The sequence below is a fragment of the Callionymus lyra genome, chromosome 14 (assembly GCF_982586985.1).
Source record: "Callionymus lyra chromosome 14, fCalLyr1.hap1.1, whole genome shotgun sequence".
NCBI classification, from domain to species: domain Eukaryota; kingdom Metazoa; phylum Chordata; class Actinopteri; order Syngnathiformes; family Callionymidae; genus Callionymus; species Callionymus lyra.
The window spans coordinates 12607863-12633551 of NC_141831.1; the positions used below are offsets into that span (position 1 = coordinate 12607863).

At 37.5% G+C, this 25689-nt stretch overlaps 1 protein-coding gene across 1 annotated transcript in view; it reads left to right on the top strand.

Moving 5' to 3' along the window:
• Positions 1-263: 263 nt before the first annotated feature.
• Positions 264-25689, top strand: part of LOC148066051 (unconventional myosin-XVIIIa-like) — a 94881-nt gene continuing 69455 nt past the window's right edge. The window contains exons 1-7 of the mRNA XM_087806740.1: positions 264-1257; positions 21374-21430; positions 22377-22464; positions 24280-24386; positions 24465-24641; positions 24718-24928; positions 25000-25142. Coding sequence (XP_087662866.1) covers positions 301-1257; positions 21374-21430; positions 22377-22464; positions 24280-24386; positions 24465-24641; positions 24718-24928; positions 25000-25142 — 1740 coding nt within the window. The 5' untranslated portion in view covers positions 264-300. The remainder of the gene's footprint in view (positions 1258-21373; positions 21431-22376; positions 22465-24279; positions 24387-24464; positions 24642-24717; positions 24929-24999; positions 25143-25689) is intronic.

The following is a 25689-nucleotide window of genomic DNA, read 5'->3' on the forward strand; positions in this document are numbered from 1 at the left end:
TTTTAACTGTGTATTGTTTTTGATTGTTCAAGCGCTTTGTGACCCTGGTCTGAGAAAGGCGCTCTACAAATAATAATTACTTACCCACCAACTAGAAGAATACAAGAACACAGTACATAAGTAGTAGTTAAACATGTACAAGTAATTCTATATGTTTTTGTTGCCATTTATATTTGACATTTAAATATTAATCTGCATTTATTTCTTTCAGAGCTCACGCAACAGCACTTTTCCTTGAAATGAAACTTCGTCTATTTGGTATTTACCTTCAGGACACTCATTATAAAAAGAAATGCCAACATGTTTAACCTTATAAAGAAAGACAAGGAGAAAGAGAAGGAGAAGGACCCGGGGAAGAAGGAGAAAAAGGAAAAGAAGGAGAAGAAAGAGCGCATGTCTGCACAGGAGTTGAAGAGTTTGGAAGAGATGAGCATCCGAAGAGGCTTCTTTCACCTCAACCGAGGGAGTTCCAAAAAGGACCCCAGGACCAAGCTGGAGATTTCGGGGCCAATTCCGATTAAGGTGGCGAGCAACGCGGATCTCAACCTGACCGACCTGGAGGCCGAGCCCAGCAACACCTGTGACAAACCCGGACAGGAAGCGGGTAGTGCCGCAAGCTCCGTGGAGGACTTGAGGGGCGACGAGCTGGAACATCAGGGCAACTCTGTGAAGGAAAGGGCGGCGAGGTTTGGCGAGTTAGCCAAACTGAACCCGGGTCAGAGGACTCTCCCACAGAGGAGCCGAGAGGACATACGCTTTGAGTCCTCCAACCCCAGGAACTTACGGACGCACGCTCGATATAAAGCTTTCAAACACCCTAAATCTAAAGTCCATGTACCCGAGTTGGTGGAAAAAACATTCCCTGGCGTCGACCTTCAGCTTCCCAAGATCGTCGCGCCAAACATACCCGTTCCACGAGAGCTGAGGCTAAAAAGACGCAACACGGGCGATTTCGGTTTCTCGCTAAGACGCACCACCATGATAGACCGGCAGTCCGACGGCGTGGTGTGCCGGCGCGTGGTCCACTTCGCGGAGCCGGGAGTGGGCACCGGGGATCAGACCATCGGCCTGGTGCCCGGAGACAGGCTGGTGGAGATCAACGGGGTGAACGTGGAGGTGAAGAACCGGGACGAGATCGTGGAGATGATCCGACAGTCGGGGGAATCGGTTCGACTGAAGGTGCAGCCCATCTTGGAGTTGAGCGAGCTGAATCGAAGCTGGTTGAGGAACTCTGAACACCAAGGAGACGCCTTTGATGTGAGTTTTACCTTTTGATTTTTGAGTGCGAACACATGTTTCTTTTAGCTACAACCACTTCTTGTACAAAGACAACATTGCGCTTGAAGAAAAATCCATGTTCTGGAAATGGGGGCGAATTCAGCTTAAATTCCAAGAATACAAAAATGATTGGGAAACCCTATGAGAGATGTAGAATATACAATAAAAACATAAATATGTTATAATAAAGTAAATGAAAAAATAAACACATGCTGCGCCCAACCGATGAACCATTTGTTTCATCTATTCGTAAAGATTAGCACAACTTATAAGGAAGATATCACCACACTTAAATATAGAAAAAAACAAAAACAATTTCCAGGATACTGTATCGATATTCAGCAGCACTGTATCGAAAAACATTTTTAAAGGGTTTTTTGTGGCTTGAACATACAAATAATCACAGCATTTTGTCATTTTTGTGTTGAAATTAACCTTAAACCAGCCTCTAGATGGCAGCAGTCATTACGTTCTCCGCAGCTAGAGGATGAATGAAATACTGCAAGATCCCGGCGATGACTGAGGACGAGAGGATACAGTCAACTGTGGCAGCTTTTAAAACCGATGTTTGGACATAATTTGGTTTCAAAAATAATTGACAGTTACGACTTCTTAAAGAGTCATGTTGTCTGTAAATTCTGCAACACCAGAGTCAAGTACTTATACAATACTACAAATATATCCTTGTACATACAGTATCACAATAAATTGTATAATCGACTTAGTATCTTAGTAGCCTTTTAATTTCTCCAAGTAACCGACAGTACATACATAAATATATATATATATATATATATATATATATATATATATATATATATATATATATATATATATATATATAATATTATATTCAATACAGAAAGTGTGTTACTGTATTACCGTGAGCTCATTTAATAGTATCACGTTCAACAACTCAAAAGAGAGCTAGTGAATTGTATTATCAACATTCCAACAATAATAATAATCATTATTAATTATTATATTCTTGTGCTTCCTGCTGCTTAACATCTGTTCTCAACTCGGAACTCTGGTTCTGATTTTGAGAAACCGTCTTCCTGGAATGGGTTGCGGTATTTGGAGTTTGTTTCCTTTACTTAATCACACAGGGGGTCCAAAATGTTTCCGAACTCTTGTTCAGGGGTCGAACACATTTCGTATTTTAAAAACTGGGAGCATGAAATCTCCATAAAATCCCTTTTACTTTAACCACAATTTTACTGTTATCTGTAGTCAATATGTCATTTTGACATCCATTATCTCACTGCCTTATCTTATCTTAAACACTGGCATCTTTATATACGTCAACATGAACATTAAACTACTTTGATTTTGAGTAAAACCATCTGATGGTCCACATGAAATGACTTGGATTGCCACTTTTAATCAAAATGTAAACATCCAAGATGTCTTATACATTGTTTTGATACATACCGAGGCTACTAAGGTTCTTCTATTCCCTATATATCTAAATAATAATGGTACACGTTTCTATTTCTTTGTAAAAATCTCCGTTAATCATCGGACAAATGCTCCAAAAACGCTCTTAAATTCGAAGGTGTCTTTGCTTTAATTGTGATTTTTTGTGTTGGGACTGTAATGACCCTGGCAACGTGCTCCTGTGATTGTACGCTTTGGGGGGAGTTTGTGTGTTTTAAAAGAAAGAATGTGTCCTGGTGTATATATAATCCCACCTCCCCCCCCTCGCGCTCCTTTGACACCAGACAATAGGACATTGAGGGAGACAACGGCCCAAACGCCGCCACAGCTCATGGCCATATGGTCTTGCAAGAGCCGGGCCCGGCAGCCCATTGAGATCCTTTTTTTTTTTTACATAGATTATCATGTGCAACAAGTCGAGGCGGTGCTAGATTTAAACTCCTTATAACATCTCCCTACAAATAGGGTTAGAATATTTCAACTCTTATCTGAGATTTAAATATAAAACTGTACATGATGTGTCAATAAAATCTATTATTCGAGAGAAAGATCTCCTCATTAATATTCCACTGTCTAATTATGCAAATCCCTTCTATTTTCAAATGTGTAACTGATCAAAACAAGATGGTTCCAGTGCATAAACAGAGAACATTCAGTGTTCAGTGTTTGCATACTTAAATTCTCAAGTGAATTGATTCACTTTGTTTCTTTTTCGTCATGGTCGCTCGACGGGAGCCGATACATTCAACCACGTCTTTTTTTAATCCCATGCATCTTTTGAAATTCGGGTCTGTTTTATTATACTGTGCGATATGTAATAATGTATGTTTTTAAAGCTATTTTTGGGGTCGTTACGATGCGTTTTCAATAGCATTTTGCTGACTGTGCCGATTATTTATAGCTCACATATTTATATATATAATACTTGATAAAGCTACCCTTAAAGGGCAACTCATGTAAATCTTCAACTCCCCTGACTCACTCACATGTTTCAAATGTTGAAGTCTTTCTCTACAAGATGTCTCTCAGGATGACCATGTTTTCAACTTATTACTTTATAAAGTTCTCCCCTGACTGAAATCTCAGCGAATGAGAGGTTACAAGAGCGGAGTCCATTATGATGTAATAATGCTTCACTGCTCCAGCCAGTTGTAATCATGCCCGCTTTGTTTATACAACGAGTCCCTTAGAGGTGGAGACTTCCAGGATTGATGACGTGCGGTGACAAGCCGCGATGCTTGACCAATCACAGCAGAGTGGGTGTGGTTAAACAAAATGTAATCTCCAGAAGTGTTATTGTTCTTAGTTAAGCACATTTTCTAATATAAATATTAAATTTTTGTACGAACAGACAAATACTGATGATACAATAGAGGTTCAAGATCCATTAAAAAGACACTTAAATCAACACATTAGTTGCCCTTTGAATAAATATTAAGGAACTGAATATATAATTATCTTTTTTTAATCCTTTCCAAATTAATGTATTTACTTCCTGTATAATAACAGACATCGGATAATCTCTGTTCCTTAACATTTCTTAAACACTTTTAACATCTTAAAAAAGTACTTTGCAGAGCATCTGGCGGGCCAAATAAAACGGATTCAGCATAATTCTTATTGTTGCTCATATCATGTCAGAAATACTGTGTCATATTATGTAAAAAATAAATCTTATTATCATAGTACATAGAATAATTGTTTAATTCACCACAGTAAAGTAAAGTACACATATTTAATGATAAATCATAGTGTCTCGTGCGGAGAGCATAAGAAATATCACAAAATACACATTTTTATTGTAGCAAAAAGGAATGAATGTAACAAATACGATACATAAAATAGTTTTTTTGTCTTTCAGATCATATTTTATTTTTTATCATAGTTCTTTTATGGTTCATATTTTAATAACATGTATGTAAAATAAAGTATTTAGACTTACATATTTCCGTTGTTCTCGTTCTTTTTTGTTTCGGAAGAAGCAGCATCCATCACGTCTTCCGCAGCTAAAGCAACAATGAAATCGTAGCCTTGACTGAGGACGAGAGGATACAGTCGACTCCAGCAGCTTTTAAACCCGATATTTGGACATATTTTGGTTTCAAAACAATAATGACTCAAAACCATTTTCTCTAGTTCATGTTGGATTTGTAAATATTAATATTCAAATTCTCTTTCTTCTAACTAATTGTCAACATAGTTAAACGTTTTTTTTTGTCTGTCCTAGAAGTCAACCATCACATCCTGGCCTGTCCTACATTTACGCATCTTCCTCCTCCTCCTCATCATCATCATCGCCACTAGACAGGCCATTTGAAAAAAAAGAAAAAGAAGCAGAATGTTCATGTGAGACTGACCCAGAACCAGCTGCACTATTTATAGTTGGTTATTATCAGATCTGGTTTGCTCTCTTTAACACACTTACAGACACATGTGTAACCCATCAAGCAACATAGTTCCACATTCATTCTTACTTTAGGACAAGTATTTTCATTTATCTCCCTTTGAAACAGAGACCAAGTGTCCTAAATTGAAGGCACAAGATCACAACAGACATTGATTGATGTATTTTAAACTATGACCCATAGATCGAGGTGAAGTGTTATACGAATTATTGCCAAGTAAGTACAAATATTCGAAACAATTCAACAGTTTCTCTGAATTGAAATTGTTACGGTTCACAATTGTTGTCCATCATTTGTTGCAAGTCGGCTCCAAACTATCTTTTTGAATTAACTTTTCCTCTCTTTTTTTGTTTCAAAATAAACTTTTTTTTATTAATACGATATGCCGTTGAAAAAAATAATCAAAAATTGTTTAATGACAACAGTTCCAAAAATCAAACAAAATCAAAACAAAGTGTCCATATCACAGTCCAAAGAAAACTTAAAGCGCAACAGAAAAGAACAAAAAACCAAGAAGACTGAAAAAACAAAGAGAGCGGTGATTAGCAACACACACAGGCGCTGGTTAAACGACAAAAAGTACACAAGGCACAAGGAGGAAAAAATACTAAGAACAAGGGAAAAAAAATGAGAATAGAGAATGTACATACAAGGAAGTGATGATTATAATCTGGCGCCTGTTGCTGCAGCAGCGGTGGCTTTAAGCTTTGCTGTCGAGGCGTTGATTGCTTGATGAGCTGCAGCTGCTGTCAGAACAACAGGCGCTGTGGAACTCAGAAGAAAAAACAATAGTTTCAAAAATAAAATCGAACATGACCATTTAAAAGATAAAAACATGTGTTAAATGTTTTAATAAAAACACATTTGGGGATTTGAACTTGTAAATAAACACCAATAGTCACTTATTCTTGCAAAAATCTATCAGAAAAACGTGGTGTACAGTAGGGGGTGGGGGGTGAAGAATGTCGATAAAATAATATACTTGAAGATACTGTGTCCATATTCCAAACCTAACCTTTTTTTGGCTTTAAAATCAGATTTTATTTTTATGGTTTGTATTAAAAAAATGTGTATAACATAAAACAAATTAGATGTGCTATTTACTATGAACATGCAAATATTCACAGCGTTCATTATTTTATTACGGTGCAATTACACTTCCCCCCACTAGAAATCTTCCAAGATCCTGGTTATGACCGTGGATGAGAGGATACAGTCGACTCCAGCACCTTTTAAGGACAATGTTTGGACATAGTTTGGTTTCAAAACGCAATAAAGAAGTACTCGGGCAATACAGTTACGCATTATATTGTATCGTTACTCCTTTTTTATTGACGATTAATTTTTACAATACAAAACCCTGGTGTACAGATCTGGGCGATAAATCGGGCAAGAAGACTAATTGAAAAGATAAATCAGGTATTTATTGTCATTCCGATTTCACGCCAAATTGAAGGCAAACCTGATGATCACCATGAAAAGAAAAAATTACACATTTATTCTAATAGAAATCAAAATAAGTAGGAAATAAAACCCTTTGAATAGTTCATCCACGTCAGCTGCACACTGAGCTATCCAAGCAGGGCAGAAACAAATCGTCCTGTCGAGCAGAGAGACAATGATATAATTAGGAAATTGGCAAATGGTGTAATCTCCTCCCTGAGCTGACCATTTAAATGACATCATCCTCATTTCCAGCCAGGAGACGCAGTGAGACAGTATTAGGTGTGGATTAGAGAGAGGTTAGGATCTCAGGGATGAACTTACTTTGCTCAGGGTCGAAGCTCAAGGTCTGCTCAGCCACCGTACCTTATACTCACCTGAATTACTACACTTTCTCTCTTTAAATAACTACAATTCAAGCATTTGAAAACAACCTTACAGTGAAGTCCAACATTAGCCTTTTTTGGAAAAAGAGAAAAAGTCCAGCTTGAGATGATTAAAAGTGTGTCCATCATGCTTATCCAAACCCTGGACATCAGACGGTAGAGTGGTTCGGCTTGTGGCTAAGAACTTGCTCCGGATTTGATCGTGTTGTTGTGTCCCTGAGCAACACACTTAACCATGATTGCTGTGGATTTTGAGATGGCTCGGTGCGTCGCAGCCTACTCCCATCAGAAGAGCTGTGTATTGGCAAGTATCTGGCCAAAAAATACATATCACCATATATTGCGATACTGTAGGAACAAGGATATATTTGTAGTATTGTGGAGTACTTGACTATGGTGTTGCAGAATTTACAGACCACATGACTCTTAACTCGTAACTGCTTTCATTTTGTTTTGAAACCAAAAAAATTCCAAACATCGGCTTTAAAAGCTGCTGGACTCGATTGTATCCTCTCGTACTCAGTTGGCGCCGGGATCTTGCGGGATTAAGCTGCTGGAGAAACGTAATGACTGCTGCCATCTAGCGGCTGGAGGTTTAATAACAACGCCAAAATGAACAAACGTGGTTAATATTTGCGTGTTGGTTGTAAGTAAAAAAAAAATGAGTTATTTTATTTTATACACACTTTATTGAGATGTAAACAATAAAAGAACAAATAGATTATGATTTTACAGCAGAAAAAAACGATACAGTGCTGTTGAATATTGTAACAGTATCTTGAAAAAATATAATGCGATATATCAATGTATCAATATTTTCTTAAATCCCTACACATCAGTGTGTGAATATGTAACTTATATTGAGGAACAATAAGGAAGGTTGTTTGTTTTGGTTATTCAAACATCGTTCTAACTCTAAAAGTAAGACCCATTTAAAAAAATTTATAAAGCTAATTTTTTGGCAGGTTTATGAAGATATAAATCGATATATATCCACAATCGATGACCGCTATAGATCTAGAGGGTGTAGACTAACACCTCACAAAATATCTCAACAATTCAATATAGTCTTGTAGAAATCTACTAACTACTAAAACCTCTAGAAATAATTAATTAAATCATATATTTTTTAAACTGCACGAAGAATGCTGATGAGATATGAAATAACCAGTAGGCAATTGAATAAGTTTCCCTTTTGTGTTTAAATACTTGTAAATCTGACACTAAAGGAGTCTCACCAACCATGGACCTCATCGATGGAGTCAGGTTTTTATGGTGACCGGCAGTATTAGGGTTAGCTTTAAGGATTGAGGAGCTTGAGGTCTGAGGAAGGCCTTTAAAGAGATAAATAAGATTGGACCTTTGAATCCTGGGTCAACTCTTTGCATTACAAGTTCAAACCAGACATTTCATACACACTTATCATTTCTACTTGTCTAATAGCAAATAAATAAGAGACATAATATCACTTTATTCTTATATTACTTTCTAGAAAACAAACATTTCATTCGTTTTTTCCCCTCAAACCGTAGGATTTGACTTAAAGGTTTGTTCACCTTGACTTGTACTTTCTCAGCTCTGGCCACAAATATGAATGAGGTCAGGGCTTTTGTAATGGCTACTTTGTTAGCCGGTTTGTTTTGGATCATTGTCAACTTGGCAGAACCCTCTCTCTGTGTGTGTGTTTGTACTCAGACTTCCACTTCCTGGCTTCAGATGTTTCTTTCAAGGTTCCTGTGATATATTAATGTGGCGTAAAACCTCGTCTTTACGACAATCAACCTCATAAAACGATGTTTGACTTAAGCGTGTGTGTCCTCAGGTAGTTTAAACATGAGTGTCGAGTGGAGAAAATAGAAATGATTTACTTATAATCAAAGCAGTATATTGGTCAATATATAAGAAGAGGTTTTGGTGGAAAAATAAACCAATAGAATTAGAATATTAAGTGTATTACAGCAATAATTACAATTAGATACCGTAGATAAAACTTGATTGATTCCTTTGGGAAATTTCATTACTATATTAGTGATAACATTTTTATATAATTAAATATATTCATGCTTTTATATACACAATTAATTATGCATATTACATACATATCACTTAACCCTTGTGTTAGCTCTGGGTCACACACATGTTCAAGATGGCGCCGACAGGACGGCGACTTTAACAGCAGCTCCGAGTGTTTTTTGGGTTTATTACTTTTTTCCGAGGTTTGCCTCTGTCTTTTCAAACTTTTCTTTTCATCATACTGTCTCTTTAAGACTCGCGGACAGTTTTCTATAAAAATTGGAAACTTTATAGCGCAGATTTATCTTTTATTCCATTTAGATTTTATTTCTCGTTTTTATTTCTGGGTGTTTTTATTTCTCTTGCTGCTGTTAAACCGAATTTCCCCTCGCGGGACTAATAAAGGTTTTCTGATTCTGATTCAAGGTGACCCAGTGGCCTAAAAACAAATATGTTTGTGGTATCACATTTGTTTGGTCACCTTGACCCTGACATAACACAAGGGATAAATAAAGAATATACTTTTTTTTGTATTCTTAAGAATAACAAAACAGTTAATGGCTTATGGTCATATGTATATTTATTATTATTAGTTTTTTTCCCCGTGTTATATTGTGTAATATAGATCATTTCGAGACGAGATATAGATAAGGTAGATAGAACTTTATTATGTTGTATTTATACTAAATGTATTTCTATGGATATATGTTTACTCACTGTGACCCTGAGATAACACAAGGGATAAATAAAGAATAGACCACCCATAAGAAAACAGTTTATGACTTGTGGTCAATACATATATTTATTATTAAAACATAATTAAACTAATATAAATGTTCCTTTTTTTGTTTTATTCATATTATTAAAGTTGTTGTGCAATATTGCTTATGTGCAATATAGATTATTTCAAGACGAGATATATGTTGGTTTTATACAAAATGTATTTCTATGGACAATGTTTAGAAATATTTGGCAATTTGAAGAATAGTTAAAAATGGGTAGGAAATTCAAAAACAAAGGTCACTGTGACCCTGAGGTAACACAAGGGATAAATAAAGCAAAGAATTTTTTTTTTTGGTTTTCTTGAGAATAAGAAAACAGTTTATTGCTTGAGGTCAATACAAGTGCACGAATGCTCCTTCCCAGATGCAACACTAATAGACTCAGGGACTCATTCAATCCTCGTGCTATTAGACTGTTTAATTCTGAGTTTGTGGTCATGAGTGGACTGAAAAGATGATTCTATCAATCTATTAATATTTGTATCCCTTTTTTTTGTTATTTTTCTGGGATCTATGTTCTTTATCTTTAGATTTAGATTGTGTCATCTTGTACTTTCTTTTTATTGCACTGTTTGTGGTATAAAGGTATATACTGTATATATATATATAAGTAACTAAGTAAGTCATTTGTATTTATATAGCGCTTTTCCATATACATATATATATGTATATATATTTATAGCAGAATTAGTTAATAGTTAATTGATAATATTCTGCAGAACAATCTTCAAATCGAGCAGATTTTATTGTATGTTGACATAAAGTAGGTCAGAATCAACCATGTTTATGGCTGCTGGTTAATCTTGGTCTCCACTGACCATGTGTAGACAAACAGCTGACAGGATGTTGTGACCTAATATCTGACCGAGAGATTAACTGTACGGTTATCATCAGTGATGTTCTGAAAACTGCCAAAAACTCTCCGGATATTCTATCTGTCACTTTTTTTTTCCCCCACCACCCCCCTGATAAATTAAATGGATAATGAGTCTGAAGGGGAAGTTTCCAGATTAAAGCCATCATTGCTCATTCAAGCTTGAGGCTGCGTTTCTCCTTCCAAGCCAGCTGCCCCGCCCACCACCCGGGACCCTAACCTGCCATTGTTGTTCACATTTGTTTGGAGTCAAAGAAGGTGAGGGAACAGAATGGAAGGTTGATAAGCAAGAAATAGTATAATTAATAATAAACAAAATTGCAGATTGATGATATTGGAAAAAAAAAAAGTAAAATACAGTTTTTTCTTATAAATGATTTTATTAATCTTGACTTTTCTCTTCATGAGAAAACATATTGATATGTTTAATTTATTCATGTTGGATTTAGGTCAGTAGTGCGTCAGTTGAATGGCTACACAGATGGAATTATGTTGGTGTATAGCGCTCTCCAGTGGTGGAAAGGGTGCATCGTTGTTGTTTATGTCTGATATTAATTTAACCCGGAAATTTGTTTACATCTTTATCTCATCAAAAGGTATAACATGGTAAATAATTTAATAGAAACACTCATTATACTTAAAATAAACTATTAACAAAAAACAAAATTAGAGAAGGCAAAAATAAAATAAAATGTGAGGTATATGAAATATTGGGCAATTTGAAGAATAATTGAAAAGGGGTAGGAAATTAAAAACAATATTTTCAAACTACAGTGTTTCATAATTTTTACCTTTTTTTTGCTTTATTATTATCTATATTTATTTCTTTTGCATGTACAAATAATTTTATATTTTCTACATGCTCGAAAGTAAAATGTATTTATTTAATTGTTGACCATGATTTTAAAGATACTATATTCAGCACTAGTATAAATCAGGTGAAAAAACATACACATTTTAATGTCTTAACATGTTTCTTAAAGGAGTCAGTAGATCATCAAACACAGAGGGAGAGGAAGATCGTTCCAAAGTTTTGGAGCAACAGCCTGGAGGTATTTCTCTCCTCTGGTCCTGAAGCATGTTCAGGAACCATCAGTAGATTCTGATCCACAGACCTCAGAGCCCGAGCTGGGGTGTAAGGCTGGATCAGATCACTGATGTAAGGAGGAGCCTGACCATTAATAGCTCAGAGAGTTACCAGAATTTTAAAAGTTGGTTGATCCTGAAAGAAACTTGCAGCCAGTGAAGAGTTTTAAGGCTCGGGGGAAATGTGAGTTCTTCTACTAGAGCGGGTCTGAATTCTCGCTGCAGAGTTTTGTATTAACTGCAAGCGAGACAGATACTTCTTGTTTAGACCTAAAGTGACCAGTAACAGAAAATGTGAAGAAGTGAACTAAAGGAGATTTTCTTAATTCTTAAGTGTAGAGAAGACAGAAGTATTTGGGGGGGGGGGGAGTGGCACTTGTGATTGGTGTGGCAAATCCTATTATTAGCCTCTGTGTATTTCAGCAGCTGTCCCTCAGCACCCGGCCTAGCACCTCTCGTGTTACGGCACTCCAGAGAAAAAAACACTCCCTCTTCCCTGTAAAAGTTCCCTCCCACTCAATCCAGACTTGTGGGTGCTCTTCCATTGAGTCAGGTTTTAGTCCTGCTGTGCCGCTTCAGCGACAAAAGCAAGATTGGAAGGTTAACCAGGCCTGGAGAGAAGGTAATGGACTCAGGCCTCTGGTGGACTGTGTGTGTGTGTGTGTGTGTGAGTCTGTGTGCGAGTCTGTGTGCGTTGCTCTCCATGCTCTGACTGGCACTTAGATGGAGTTTTCCAGACTTTTGAAACTATTTTTAGGCGTCTGATGAAAGTCAGACGAGAGATGGTGTAACATTGTTTCAGGCTTGTGTGAACTTTCGTGTTTGGCTGGATCGCGCCACGGTTGTAGTCGACTCAAATATTAGGGACTCTTGTAACTTCTGAGCTTCTTTTGAAAGTCAAATTGTTCATAATTCAGCAACATTACACACAAAACTGTTTTACATGAAAATATATGTCAATCCAGTATCACTAAAGATACATTTGTTGTCTCATGCTAACACCTTTTGAGTGCTAATATTATACTTTAAATGTTTGTATATTATACATTATATTATACATTTATTCCCTGTAAATTAATATCTGTATTTATATCAGAATAACTGTATTATATATTTTATAAATATCTATTCATCTGAGTTAAACATGAGGGTCAAAATACAAATTCAGTGACTGTTGTTTTAATTTTATTCTAATAATAATCAAAAAATTAGCTTTAGCTTTTTTTTTTCCGTCTGAATCACAAAAACAAACCTTCAAAATCCTGACAGAAAATCTCACACTCAAAACTCCATAAATTCATGTTTCTGTAATGATTTCAAATCCTCTCGTATTATGTTTATTTATCGTGTCAGCACGAGTTAAGAGTCATGTGACTATTAAACAGTTTAATATCTAACAATGACTGTGAAAATAATGCAATTATTATGATCGTAAATGTATCTTAAAGAGTCAGACATGAGTCATATATTGATGTATAATTCGGTGAAGAAGCAGAAATGTTATTATATCTTGAGAAAACTAATTACTTTATAGAATCGCTGTTTAAAACTTTATTTAATTAAAGAGTTGTTTATGATTCGTGTTGACTGCTTTGTGAGAAAAAAGTTTCATCTCTTCATGTCTTCAAGTTCATGTCTTGTATCTAGAGTGAAGCATGGTCTCTGTACTGTGTGTGTGTGTGTGTGTGTGTGTGTGTGTACATGTGTGTGTGTGTATATGTGTGTGTGTGTGTATATGTGTGTGTGTGTTCCACAGTGTGTTTCAGTTCACATCCACTCATCTTAACTCCTCCCCATGCTGTCACTTCCACTGTTTCTCATCCTTCCATTCATCTCCCCATAGCCAGCTTGTTCCATGACTTCTGGTCTGTCATCATGGCGTACAAATCACGCTTTTCATTTTGGGAGCAAAAGGAAAGTCTTGTTTTTTTTCTTTTGTTTGTTTGCAACTTTGACCATTTCACGTGCTTGTTTGTTGAACGATTTCATAAAATGATATTGTTCAGACTTTTGGTTTTCATGTTGTTTCCTGGCTTCTTTTTTTTGTGTAGGTTAAAGTTGACAACAAGCCTGATGTAAGTCTTTAAAATTCAATTATTGACCATCTTAAAACCACTAACGAAAACGTAAACAACGTAAAAATGACATTAACATTGACAATGATACAACAATATCAGAAAAACAAAGCTGATAGTAATAATTACATCATAATAAATAATGATTCATCAACAATCCAGACAAAAACACTAACAACAACTAAAAACAACAACTGTATGACTAGTAGTTAATTTTGCATGTTTGTATGTAAACAATAGACTTTTTTTTTTTTGTCAACAGACAACATAAGATTGTATTAAAAAAACAAACAATGTTTAGATTGTACTCGTAAAAGTATAATAAAGCTAATTATGTTAAAATATGAGTATGTACGAGTAAAATAAAAGTATGTACTGTACACATGTATAAAGAAAATACAAATATACAGGACCAGTACAGGACCTGGCTTGATATAATTGAGGGAGATTTTTAAGCACTATTATAATATCTCAACTTTTATTTTGTTATTAAAACAAACTTAACTTTAAAAATGACTTGTTTTTTTTCTCATGCAAATTATTGGATGTAAATTACTTTTCTTTAGTTTTTTTGACTCAAGATTTTGAATAAAGAAAAGGTCTTACATTAGAGTAACTTGTTACAGTGTACAGTGATTAATATGATATTATATATATATATATATATATACTGTATATATATAAATATATACATTTGACTGGAAATTTTGAATAAAGAAAACGTCTCACATTAAACTTACTTTTTACAAGGTAAGGTGATCAATATAAAATTATATATCCATCCATATATAAGATATATATTTAAACCTTTATATAAAATCAACAGTCAACACCAGGATAGTCAGGAATACTTCTAGATGCAGGAAGAGCGACTAAGATGAACTCTGCCCTGTACCTATTACTAGCTGGGATTAGCTCCGGGTCCCCTGTGTGTCTCAGTTCAGGATTAGAAGTTAAAGATAAATGATAACACGGAGGGAGATTCACTCGCCGAACCGATGACGAACCGATAGAGGCAGAGCTGTTGGGATTAGACCCGTCTCACTGAGTCGGTATATTAATCTACACCCAAGGCTAGCAGTTTATCACAGAGAGAGTCACACCAACAGAACGGCTTGACAATATTTTGCAGAAAGAAACGTCTGGTTTCTCTTGTCGAGCTATAAAAAAAAAATCAACCACCTCTTGAATCAACAATGAATCTGTTTTTTAAAAAAATTGGCATTTTGTGCATGGAGTTTATTTATTAAATAATCAAAATCATCCTTCTTGTTTGTATCTAGTCTGATGATAGTGGTCAGACCGCCTCTTCGGTAGACACTGAGAATTCTCTACCATCCGCCGAATCTAACGATACAATGGGTCGCACTGACCCCCCAGGAGAGGAGCATAGTTCCGGTGCTAAGAAGGTGGTAAGAGTCGTGAGAAGAGTCGTCCGACGGGTGGTTCCGAGCGGGTCGGCGGCGGCTCAGGGCCAGCATGCCACCACCGCGGATCCATCCGGACCCGGTGGCGGAGCCGCCGAGTCGGCGCCTCGGACGTCCAGGCCTCAGCGTGAAGCCGGGGACGATATCTCCGTGGGGCTGACCAGTCTGATGGGAAGAGGGCGGACCAAAGACCATCGACCCCGGACTCGCACCCAGGATCGTAAAGAGGACGCGATGGACGACGGGAAGCCAGAGGAGGAGAAGGGGAAGGAAGGCGATGAGGAAGAGAGGGGCGCCGAAGAGCAACAAGAACAATCCACCTCGAAACCCAACCCTCTCACCCCACCGGCGGGATTCATCCCCGCTCCCAAGCCAGACCCTCTAGCGCCACCTGTTGGATTCCTCCCCGCTCCCAAGCCGGATCCTCTAGCGCCACCTGTTGGATTCCTCCCCGCTCCCAAGCCGGATCCTCTAGCGCCCCCCGCCGGATTCATCCCCGCTCCCAAGCCGGATCCTCTAGCGCCCCCCGCCGGATTCATCCCCGCCCCCAAACAGAATCCGTTGTCGCCACCGCCCGGGTTCATCCCGAGAAAATCTACCCCGGCGCCCCCGAAACAAAACGCTTTGCCGAGACCGGTCGGTTTCATCCCGGTTCCGAAAGTGGATCCACTGGCTCCCCCTTCGGGGTTCATCCCGAAGCCGCGCACCGTGGCCTTGATGAAGAAGCCGGAGGTACTGAGTGAAGCATGGTTGATGCTTAACCTCAGAGTGCCGCATGGTGTGTGAACACGAGCTGGGATACAATTTTCATCGACTTTCGATTGGTCTGAGGAATACATGTGCACTTCACTTCATAATCGACTAGTCAGTTGACTTTAAGACCGAGTAATCTGCCACATGCATCCTACATTTCTAACTCTTTTGATGTCAAAGATAAGCTCTTTCACTCCAACACCTTAAATCCAAATATCTTTTTCTGGAGTTTATAATCTCAACGTTTGTGTCTTCTCGTTTGGAATATTGTAAAAGTTTATTTTCTTGTCTAAACAAGAAGGATCTGTCTCGCCTGCAGTTAATACAAAACTCTGCAGCGAGAATTCTGACCCGCTCTAGTAGGAGAACTCACATTTCCACGATCCTTAAAACTCTTCACTGGCTGCCAGTTTCTTTCAGGATCAATTTTTAAATTCTGGTTCTTACTCTCAGATCTATTCATGGTCAGGCTCCTCCTTACATCAGTGATCTGATCCAGCCTTACACCCCAGCTCGGGCTCTGGGGTCTGTGGATCAGAATCTACTGATGGTTCCTGAACATGCTTCCGGGACCAGAGGAGAGAAATCCTTCCAGGCTTAACTTTGAAACCATCACCCGCTCCCTCTGCATTTGATAAAATAAAAAGGTCTTAAGAAGCATCTTAAGAAGCATCTTAAGACCTTTTTATTTGTGCAGGCTTTTTCCTAATCTTCTACGACCGTGTTTGTCTTTTAGAGTTTTTAAATGTGTATGTATTTTTAAATGTGTATTGCCTTTTGATTGTTTAAGGACTTTGAGACGCTGGTCTAGAAGGGCGTTTTACAAAATACTTTTACTTATTTATTTACTCACTTGCTGCCATCCAATATTTTGTCAGCCACCTTTTCACTAACCTTTCACTGCACCTAGTCCGATACAAAAATCTTCCAAGCTTAAGACCCCAAGATAATCTCATACTCATCACTCCCATATGTCTTCCATTTTGTTTGTCTCCATGTTAACAACGAAGGAGACGCCTGGTTCTACGCCGAGCTCCGACGAAAAGCCGATCGGCGTCTCACAGCCTCAGTCCGGTGAAAAGGTTTGTTTTCATTCCTGTCCTTCATCCTTTTTTTATGTTAACATTCACCATTTCTAACCCTTGTTCATCCTCCATCACATTCATTTCCTGTAACACCTAAATCCACCCGTAGACCACGGAGCTGGTTCCCTCCGAGGAAGACTACAGCCGTGTGAAGAGGATCTTTGCCGTGGAGACCAATGATGTAACTTAAGTCTTATTTGTCTTTTGATGAAACTGATGGTCGTTGAAACTCATGCTAGACTATGCATCCCTGAGAGCCTGCTGGTCTTTATTCAAAAGGGCACAACAACTGTCAAGGTGTTATATCTTTTTATGACCCCAAGAGGGGGTGTAAGAGACAGAGTGTGAGATCAGTTGTTGATCACCAGCTTCCTGAAGGTTCAGGAAGTCGACTGGTAACATGGAAACTAGGTATTCTAGTTTGAGATGACTGTAGGTAAAGAAGGGTGTCAGTACTATATCCGGGAACTCATGCCTACAGAGGCCTGTCTCGATTTGCCAGGTTTTTATGGCAACAAAATTCAGACTAAAAAGGAGTGTATTGTATAGTCAGTATTTTGAGTACACAACCTGGAAAATCAGCGATGTGCGTAACGTTCAAAAATACAACTTTATATAGACAATAATCGAATGTTCCTGTAAGTTTCAAACCATCCATTTTTTTTAAAGATGAAAAGGAAAATGAATCATCGATTCTATAACATACTGTAGGGGGTAATATCAAGATAACTATTATGGGATTGTTGGTAAAGGTTTTTGTTGGCTACCATGACAGTTTAGAACCTACTCCTGTGTGGCCGAAGAGCTGCCTTCAGTTTGGTACAAACTTCATAAACTACTCAATGTATATTATTATGTAGGATTAATGATATTCTACTAATACACGAATCAAGTAATTCATTCATTAATAAAGGCCAATGGGGCAATAAGAGCAAGGAAACTTAATTTATAATTTTTGATATAAACAGGCCAAAGGGCTAGTACCACAGCATCCATGTTGGTGACCCCTGGTTTAGAGTAAACATGGTATGAGCTCCACCGCTGTAGATTTATGTCGAGCATCGTAATAATAGAGTTTGTCCTTGAAAACTGTGGTATTACTTGGAAGCTCAGAGTATATCACAAGTCAAATATTTGTGTCATGTTTACACTTAATGTAAATAGAAAAAGACAAAACTTATTTAGAGTTTATCTATCGATGCATCTATCTATCTATGCATCTATCCATCCATCCATCTATCTATCTATGCATCTATCCATCCATCCATCTAACATCCATCCATCTATCATCCATCCATCTAACATCCATCCATCTATCATCCATCCATCCATCCATCCATCCATCCATCCATCCATCCATCCATCCATCCATCCATCCATCCGTCCGTCTGTAATATGTAAAAGAATTATGCTTGAAGAGTAGATTTACATCTAAAATGATTTGAGATGTAACGTACAAGCCCAAATGGACTGCTTTTTGATTTCTCGATTTTGCCAGATCATGTACTGACACTAATGGACTGTAATTTTTTTTCTTCTTTAAATCGGTTTGCTATAAAATAAGACCATTAGACTAATTTCGTGGATCGATTTCCCCGATCATGTACTGAAAAAGGGTGATTTTCTTACCTCTATTTTCCTCTTGATATTGATAAATGTTGGTTCCCTCCATGAAGTTTTTCCCTCCCGTTTTTGCCACGAAATGTGTAGTGACTACTATCCAGGACTACGACTGGAAACATGTTTTTGGGGAGAACAGACGTAAGAGAGTTCAGGTTAAGTGAGGCATCTCATTGCAGTTCAGTAAAACTATGCACTGGATTATATGGAAGAATTGATGATGCAGAAAATAGAGGCCTTTTTTTTTTCTTTTTTTTTTTTAGTAGGTCCTGACCATGATTATGCTGACGATGCAGTGATTTTACTGGATCATCTATGAATTACTCACAGGGGGTGTAAAGTGATCATTATATTAAGACAGTGATACTGGCTTAAAGAACGTGAAAAAGAACGAGTCAAGGGCAGGTCAACTGTTAGCGACGACACAGCGGAAGATGGAAGACGCTGCTGAGGGCTAGTCATCCCCAGCTTGTTGCTTTCTTCTGAGGGCCCGACAGACAGACTGAGACCATGGTTCAATTATTTCTCGACCTTGACTTCGACTCTTCGTTTTTCAAGTCTATTTCTATTGAATTCAAGCAGCAGATTGAAGAGATTTGGAATTATTTATTCAATTACATTGGCTTTCTTCCCACTTAACAAATGATTGTATCATTAAGTTGAATTTTGTATACAGAAAACATTGTGAATCATACTTTAAACCCACATTATTTACTTTTATCTTTGAAATCATTGCTTCAAGGTAGGCTTACGTCAAACACACTTTGTGATGTAGGTCATACTCTTTCGTGTCTTCTTGTTAGCTGCTGGCCTGGGATTTAGCCGGTTGGGTTTATGCCAGAGCCATGGTTAAGCTAGCAGAGAAACTGGATCTCCGCCAACCCGGCACTCGCCCGGAGGCCTGTTTTGATGAGTCCTGGAGGCAAAAGGTTTAATCAGTTTTTTGCCTTGAGAAAAAAAAAATACTATCCTCGAGAGGGATCTGGACGAAAACAATTCTTCCCTGACATCCTTTGTTTTTAGTTCTTGTGGATAAATAATAAGAGGAGGCAAAAATAATTGAAGGGAAAACATGAATCTTACTGTCTTATAGGCTTTTCCTTGATTTTCTGATACTGTTTGTCTCTGTGTTGTCTTGACCTTTTAAGTATTTATTTTTTGAGGTATTTTTTGATTAAGTGCTTTGTGACCCTGGTCTGGAAAAGCCCTCTATAAATACTAATTAATTACTTATAGATCGTAGCCCACCAAGTCATATGAAGCAAATTGATGTTTATTTAATTATATATATAAATATATATATAAGATATACATGTTGTAAGCCAAGGTAAGGAACATACATTATGGTTGTCTACAATAACACAAATATGCCTAATAACAGTAAAATTGATGTTGAAGGAAATACATTTGTTCGGAAAAGCATAAAAAACCTGAAGATATTTAAGATAAATTAAGACAACGTCATACTATTCATAGTACCTGTTAGAGAAATTTCGGTGAATGTACATTTTATTCGGACATACATTGACTTAATAAAAAACCTTTCAGAGATTAAATAATGCTGGATTAAGGTTGGAGCAAAAACAACTGTATACATTTTTGAAAATGTTTTCCATTAAGCTAACCATAACCCATTCATTCCTATTAGCAATAGCATATTGCATTGCAAGTATTAGTTGTGATCATAAGCATGAGTATATCAAGGGATACACGGGTTCTTTCAGTCTGATCTTTAGCTAAGTGTCTATTGTCCCTTTTTCTACGGTTCACTGGATGCTGTTGTCCTCTTGGCTGTTTGCATGGCTAGCGCGCCAGAAGCAAAACTTCCCAGGTACCTTCCATCCGACGCTCGCTACTCTTTGGATGTTCATTGAAGTTTTTATATATTTTAACCCTTTCTATGCACGTCTCAGTGTTTGGTTTTCTACTTATCAAAATAATCTGGGTTAGCAGTGGGATTATTTTTTTTTTTGGTCACTGTAGCCATCAGGGGTGTGTATTAGCAAGAATTTGGTAATACAATATGTATCACGATACATTGTGATACTGTAGCAACAACAATATATTTGTAGTATAGTCAAGTACTTGTCTGGTGTTGCAGAATTTACAGACCACACATGACTCTTGACGAAGTCATAACTGCCTTTTGTTGTTTCCAAAACAAAATATGCTTAAGCTTTAAAAGCTGCTGGAGTTGACTGTATCCTCTCGTCCTCAGTCACCATCGGTTTCATTGTCCCTTTCACTGCGCAGGTTGTAAAGACTGCTATCGAGCGGCAGGAAGTTTAATTGCGACACAAAAATGATTAAACACGGCATGAATAATTGCATGTTATTTTAAATAATGAAGATATTAATTTAATTTTAATTTACATTTTGAAAGGAAAAAGTACAGTGCTATTGAACATTGTTACAGTATCTTGAAAATAATATTGCGATATACGGAGTATCGATATTTTATCATGCCCCTAGTAACTATAACATGTTATGCTTTTGCTAATCGTCTGCGAATCTAACCACAGTATGTGTGTATTTTCGAGTTTGTGTTTGTGTGAAACCAATAAAACGTTCTGTTGCCACAATATTAACACAACCGTCTTTGCGACGTCTTTGTTGGTCGACCTGAATTCTAACTCCCGCTTGTTGACATTTGTCCACTTCATACAGCCTCTTGTCAAACTTCCCGTTTCCCTTTTCCCTTCGCAGGCCAAGAGCACCGTGGACCCGGTGGCGATCCTCCAGGCGGCCCACTCCTCCTCTAAGGTCGGACTTCAATGTCACCGACCCACGATAGTCAATTCCCTCTCTATTCCCCCGTGTCCCGTGTTTCTTTGTGTCTTTTGAACATTTGAGAGGGTTTTTAGCTCAGGTTTCATTACTCATGTGGCTCCATCTGTTACGCTACCTCACAGTGAGTTATTGACCCGCCTCAGCCTCAGCTGTGCTCTGGCTGCCGCCCAAACATCCCGGCCAGAGCCGGTGACAAAAGCCTCTTTATTTGGTCCAGTATCTGATGTTCATGAAGCCTGAACACATTTGCTGGTCTCATTTACATGTTATTGTGATTCTTGTTTATCTTTTATTTGCTTTTTTTTTTTGGTTAAAGCCCAGGAAAATCTATAACTAAATGAATGGGTAGCAAAGGTTGTTATTATACATAATAAAATCTGATCTGTTAATCTAATGATTTGATCTTTAAATACACTTTTACATAATCTCTGGCCTGAAAACAAGAGGGAATTTGAAGCCTGATGAATAACTATCTTTTTTTTTTCCCCAGTGCTTTAGATTTCAGACATAAAAAGAATCTAAACAGACTCGCTTTTTTTCTGTTACGCTATGAACTGAAAGTCTTGCTCGACAAGCATCATAATCAGTATAAATCTTGAACTTCTTCACGGGCGCACACAACATAATCCGTCTGTCTTCCCCGCGGCTCGGAGCACTCGACTATTGACATGTGAAATTGAAAGGCTTTTTTAAATCATGTCAACATAAAACCGGAGCAAAAAAGTATTAAGATTTGAGTCAGATTTGAGCATCTGATCTCTCGTTTTGGTAACATTTTTTGAACAAGAACGATCATCATCAAAATGTATTATGTATTATGTATTGTTATGTTTCCTCCCCTTGTGTGATTAAGTTTAAAAACCTCGGTACTAAAGACTCAAAATGTTTATTTAAGATTAATTAAGATTTGAACCGACAGGGCAGGACAGAGGAGCAGATAGCAGCAGAGAGAGCATGGTACAACAACGAAAAAGTCTGGCTCGTCCACAAGGATGGCTTCTCCTTAGGTGAGTACATGTGTATTTTCTCAATATGTTTTGGAGTATTGAGGTTTTTTAGTGACTTTGGACGATGCCAATGTATATTTAACATGTTGACAAAGTCATGAAGTAACTCGTGTGCGTATCATTTGGCTTACTACGAAAACATGCAATGCCAAAAAGCACTGTATAAGTACACTAAAATGTCAAAGCTATTGATACAAGAACTACCGTCAGGTGTATCTAAATGAAATTAGATTAAAGTTCATGTTGCCCTATAAATATGCCACTTATGAAGATGAGATGAATGACAATAATTATACTTATAGTAATAGTAAAACTATTTGTAAGTAAGTAAGTAATTATTTGTAAAGCATCTTTCTCAGACCAGGGTCACAAAGCGCTTGAACAATCCAAAAATAACAAATACACACTGATGGAAGGAGGAGCCTGACCATATATATCTCTGAAAAGTAAGAACAATAATTTTAAAATTGATCCTGAAAGAAACTGGCAGCCAGTGAAGGGTTTTAAGGATCAGGGAAATGTGAGTTCTTCTACTAGAGCAGCTCAGAATTCAGAGTTTTGTATTAACTGCAGGCGTGACAGTTCCTTCTTGTTTAGACACCAAAATAAACTGTTACAATAGACACAAACGCATGGATTATAAGGAACCTGAGACTTTAACTGTTCAACGACTTTGGATCCCCGAGTGATAATTTGTCACTCATGACACAAGTGGTTATTACCAAGAAAATCATGGTAAATGTCCAGATATGAGCTATTAAATTAAACTCTTATAACCCATTTTTGTTACCATCCTTAAATAAAAATGTCCATTTAGTCGTACCATACAGTAACATCAACAAGACTTCTATAAATAATATTTTTTTGGAATGTCTTTGATTATTCTGACTATCATAACACTAATCTCACAAAACATTACATTACGATACACTTAAATTATTTTCGGAACGATTTTAGTGGGACACTGAATTTTCCGATTATTCCATTATCTTTTGGTTGAATTAATAGAACGTTAAACCAAAACATGTCCAAACACAAGTTCTAAAAGATACTTGTGTCGACTGTATCCTCTCGCCCTCAGTCATTGCCAAGATCTATTGCCTGAACTGCGAAGGACGTAATGACTGCTGACATCTAGCGTCTGGAAGTGTAATTGCAACACCAAAAGGAATAAATGCTGGGAATATTTGCATGTTAATTATATATATTTAAAAAAGAAAGAAGATTTTATTGAAATAAAAACCACAATAATGATAAAAAATAAAATAAGATTAAAAAAGAATAGTGAATTAAATTCAATAAAGAAATTAAGAGATATAGTGCAGTTAAGTAACGTAAACAATTATATTATATATATATATATATATATATATCTTTTTTCTTTTACCCCTAATTATGACCAGAAAAATAGGTCAATAACTACATTTCTGAACCAGTTATTGATAATCGTAAAGCAGTGAAGCATTTCTCAGCATCTTCCTCAACGTTATGAAAATCAATTTTTCAAAATTTTACGCTCGACTGAAGAAAAAAAGTCGTTTGATTGGCCAACACAGATTTTTTTCTTGCACCGGCAGCCCTCGCTCTCCATCTTTGAAGTCGGAACGAACAAGCGACTCCACGTCTTTTTACAGGCTGCATGCAATTATAAAAAAAAAAAAAAAAAAATGTTCACAACACGGCTTTAATGAAGCTTTGATATGATTAAAAAGATCCAGCCCGGCAGACATTAATAGATGCTTCGGATAAGATGAATCATTCGGGTCAGGAAATCCTATGATGGATTAACATACAGAACTTCTGTCGGCCGTGCAGCCACTCTCTTAAAGACGGAGGCCGGCAGCCTGCCAGAGGGGAAGGTGAAAATCCGCCTGGAGAGTGATGGATCCCTATTGGATGTGGATGAAGACGACATAGAGAAGGTATTTAATCACCCGCCCCGCTTTTATTAGAGGGCGACGCCTGCCGAGCGCTTGACCTCGTCTTGACTTTGAACTCAGGCGAACCCGCCGCTGTTCGAGCGGGTGGAGGACCTGGCCTCGCTGCAGTACCTCAACGAGTCCAGCGTGATGCACACCCTGCGCCAGAGGTACGGCGGTAACCTTGTGCACACCCACGCCGGACCCAACATGGTCGTCGTCAACCCCATCAGCGCCCCCTCCATGTACTCGGAGAAGGTGAGCGTCGAGGAAATCACAACATCTGTTGCCGACTTTTACACAAAGTGTGTGTTTTTTGTTGTTGTGGTTCCAGGTCATGCAAATGTTTAAAGGATGTAAACGGGAAGACACGGCGCCGCATATTTATGGGATGGCTCAGGCGGCTTACAGGAACCTGCTGACCACGCGCCAGGATCAGTCGGTGGTCCTGCTGGGGAAGAGCGGCAGCGGCAAGACCACCAACTGTCAGCACATCATCCAGTACTTGGTCAGCATCGCCGGCAGCACCAACAGGAGCTTCTCATGTCAGTGGAATCGTCGATAAATTTAACAAAATAATGAAGTTTTTAGTCAAATTGAATTTTTTGTGTTGCAGCTGAGAAATGGCAGGCGGTCTATACGGTTCTGGAAGCGTTCGGGAACGCCTCCACCTGCATGAATGGGAACGCCAGCCGCTTTTCACACGTCGTCTCGCTGGACTTTGATCAGACGGGCCTCGTGACGTCGGCCTCCATACAAGTACGTTTGGAAATTTGTGCCATTATTTTGAGGATTGAGCAAAACTCAACGTTATATTTGTTCAGCACAAATTAAATTACAATTTAATAATAAAAATACTAATGCAAGTACTGTATTTCAACGGCTACAACTATAAAACAAGATTTATATTTGTCATGGAAAATAAAACTAAGTATAAATACTGTAGGATGGGAACAACATAGGATAACATTTACAAATGTAATCTAATAATTAATACAAATGAATCACAAACTATTAAACTAATGAAAAAAATTAAAAAACTATTTTCTTCCAAAACTATGCAACGCTTAAATATTGACCTTTCAACAGACACTTTTATAATACTAATAATAAATACAATAAAATCGAATCTTTAACTCCAGACCAATGACAATTATGATTATTATGTAACAACATTTCATTTTTTTTATAGCAAAATCGAGAAATTACAAAAAAATATATATTTAATCAAAAAGTATTATAGGATAAACAGTAAAGAAAATGTTGAATATGGTTTGAATAAACAAATTGAACAAAATATATCTAA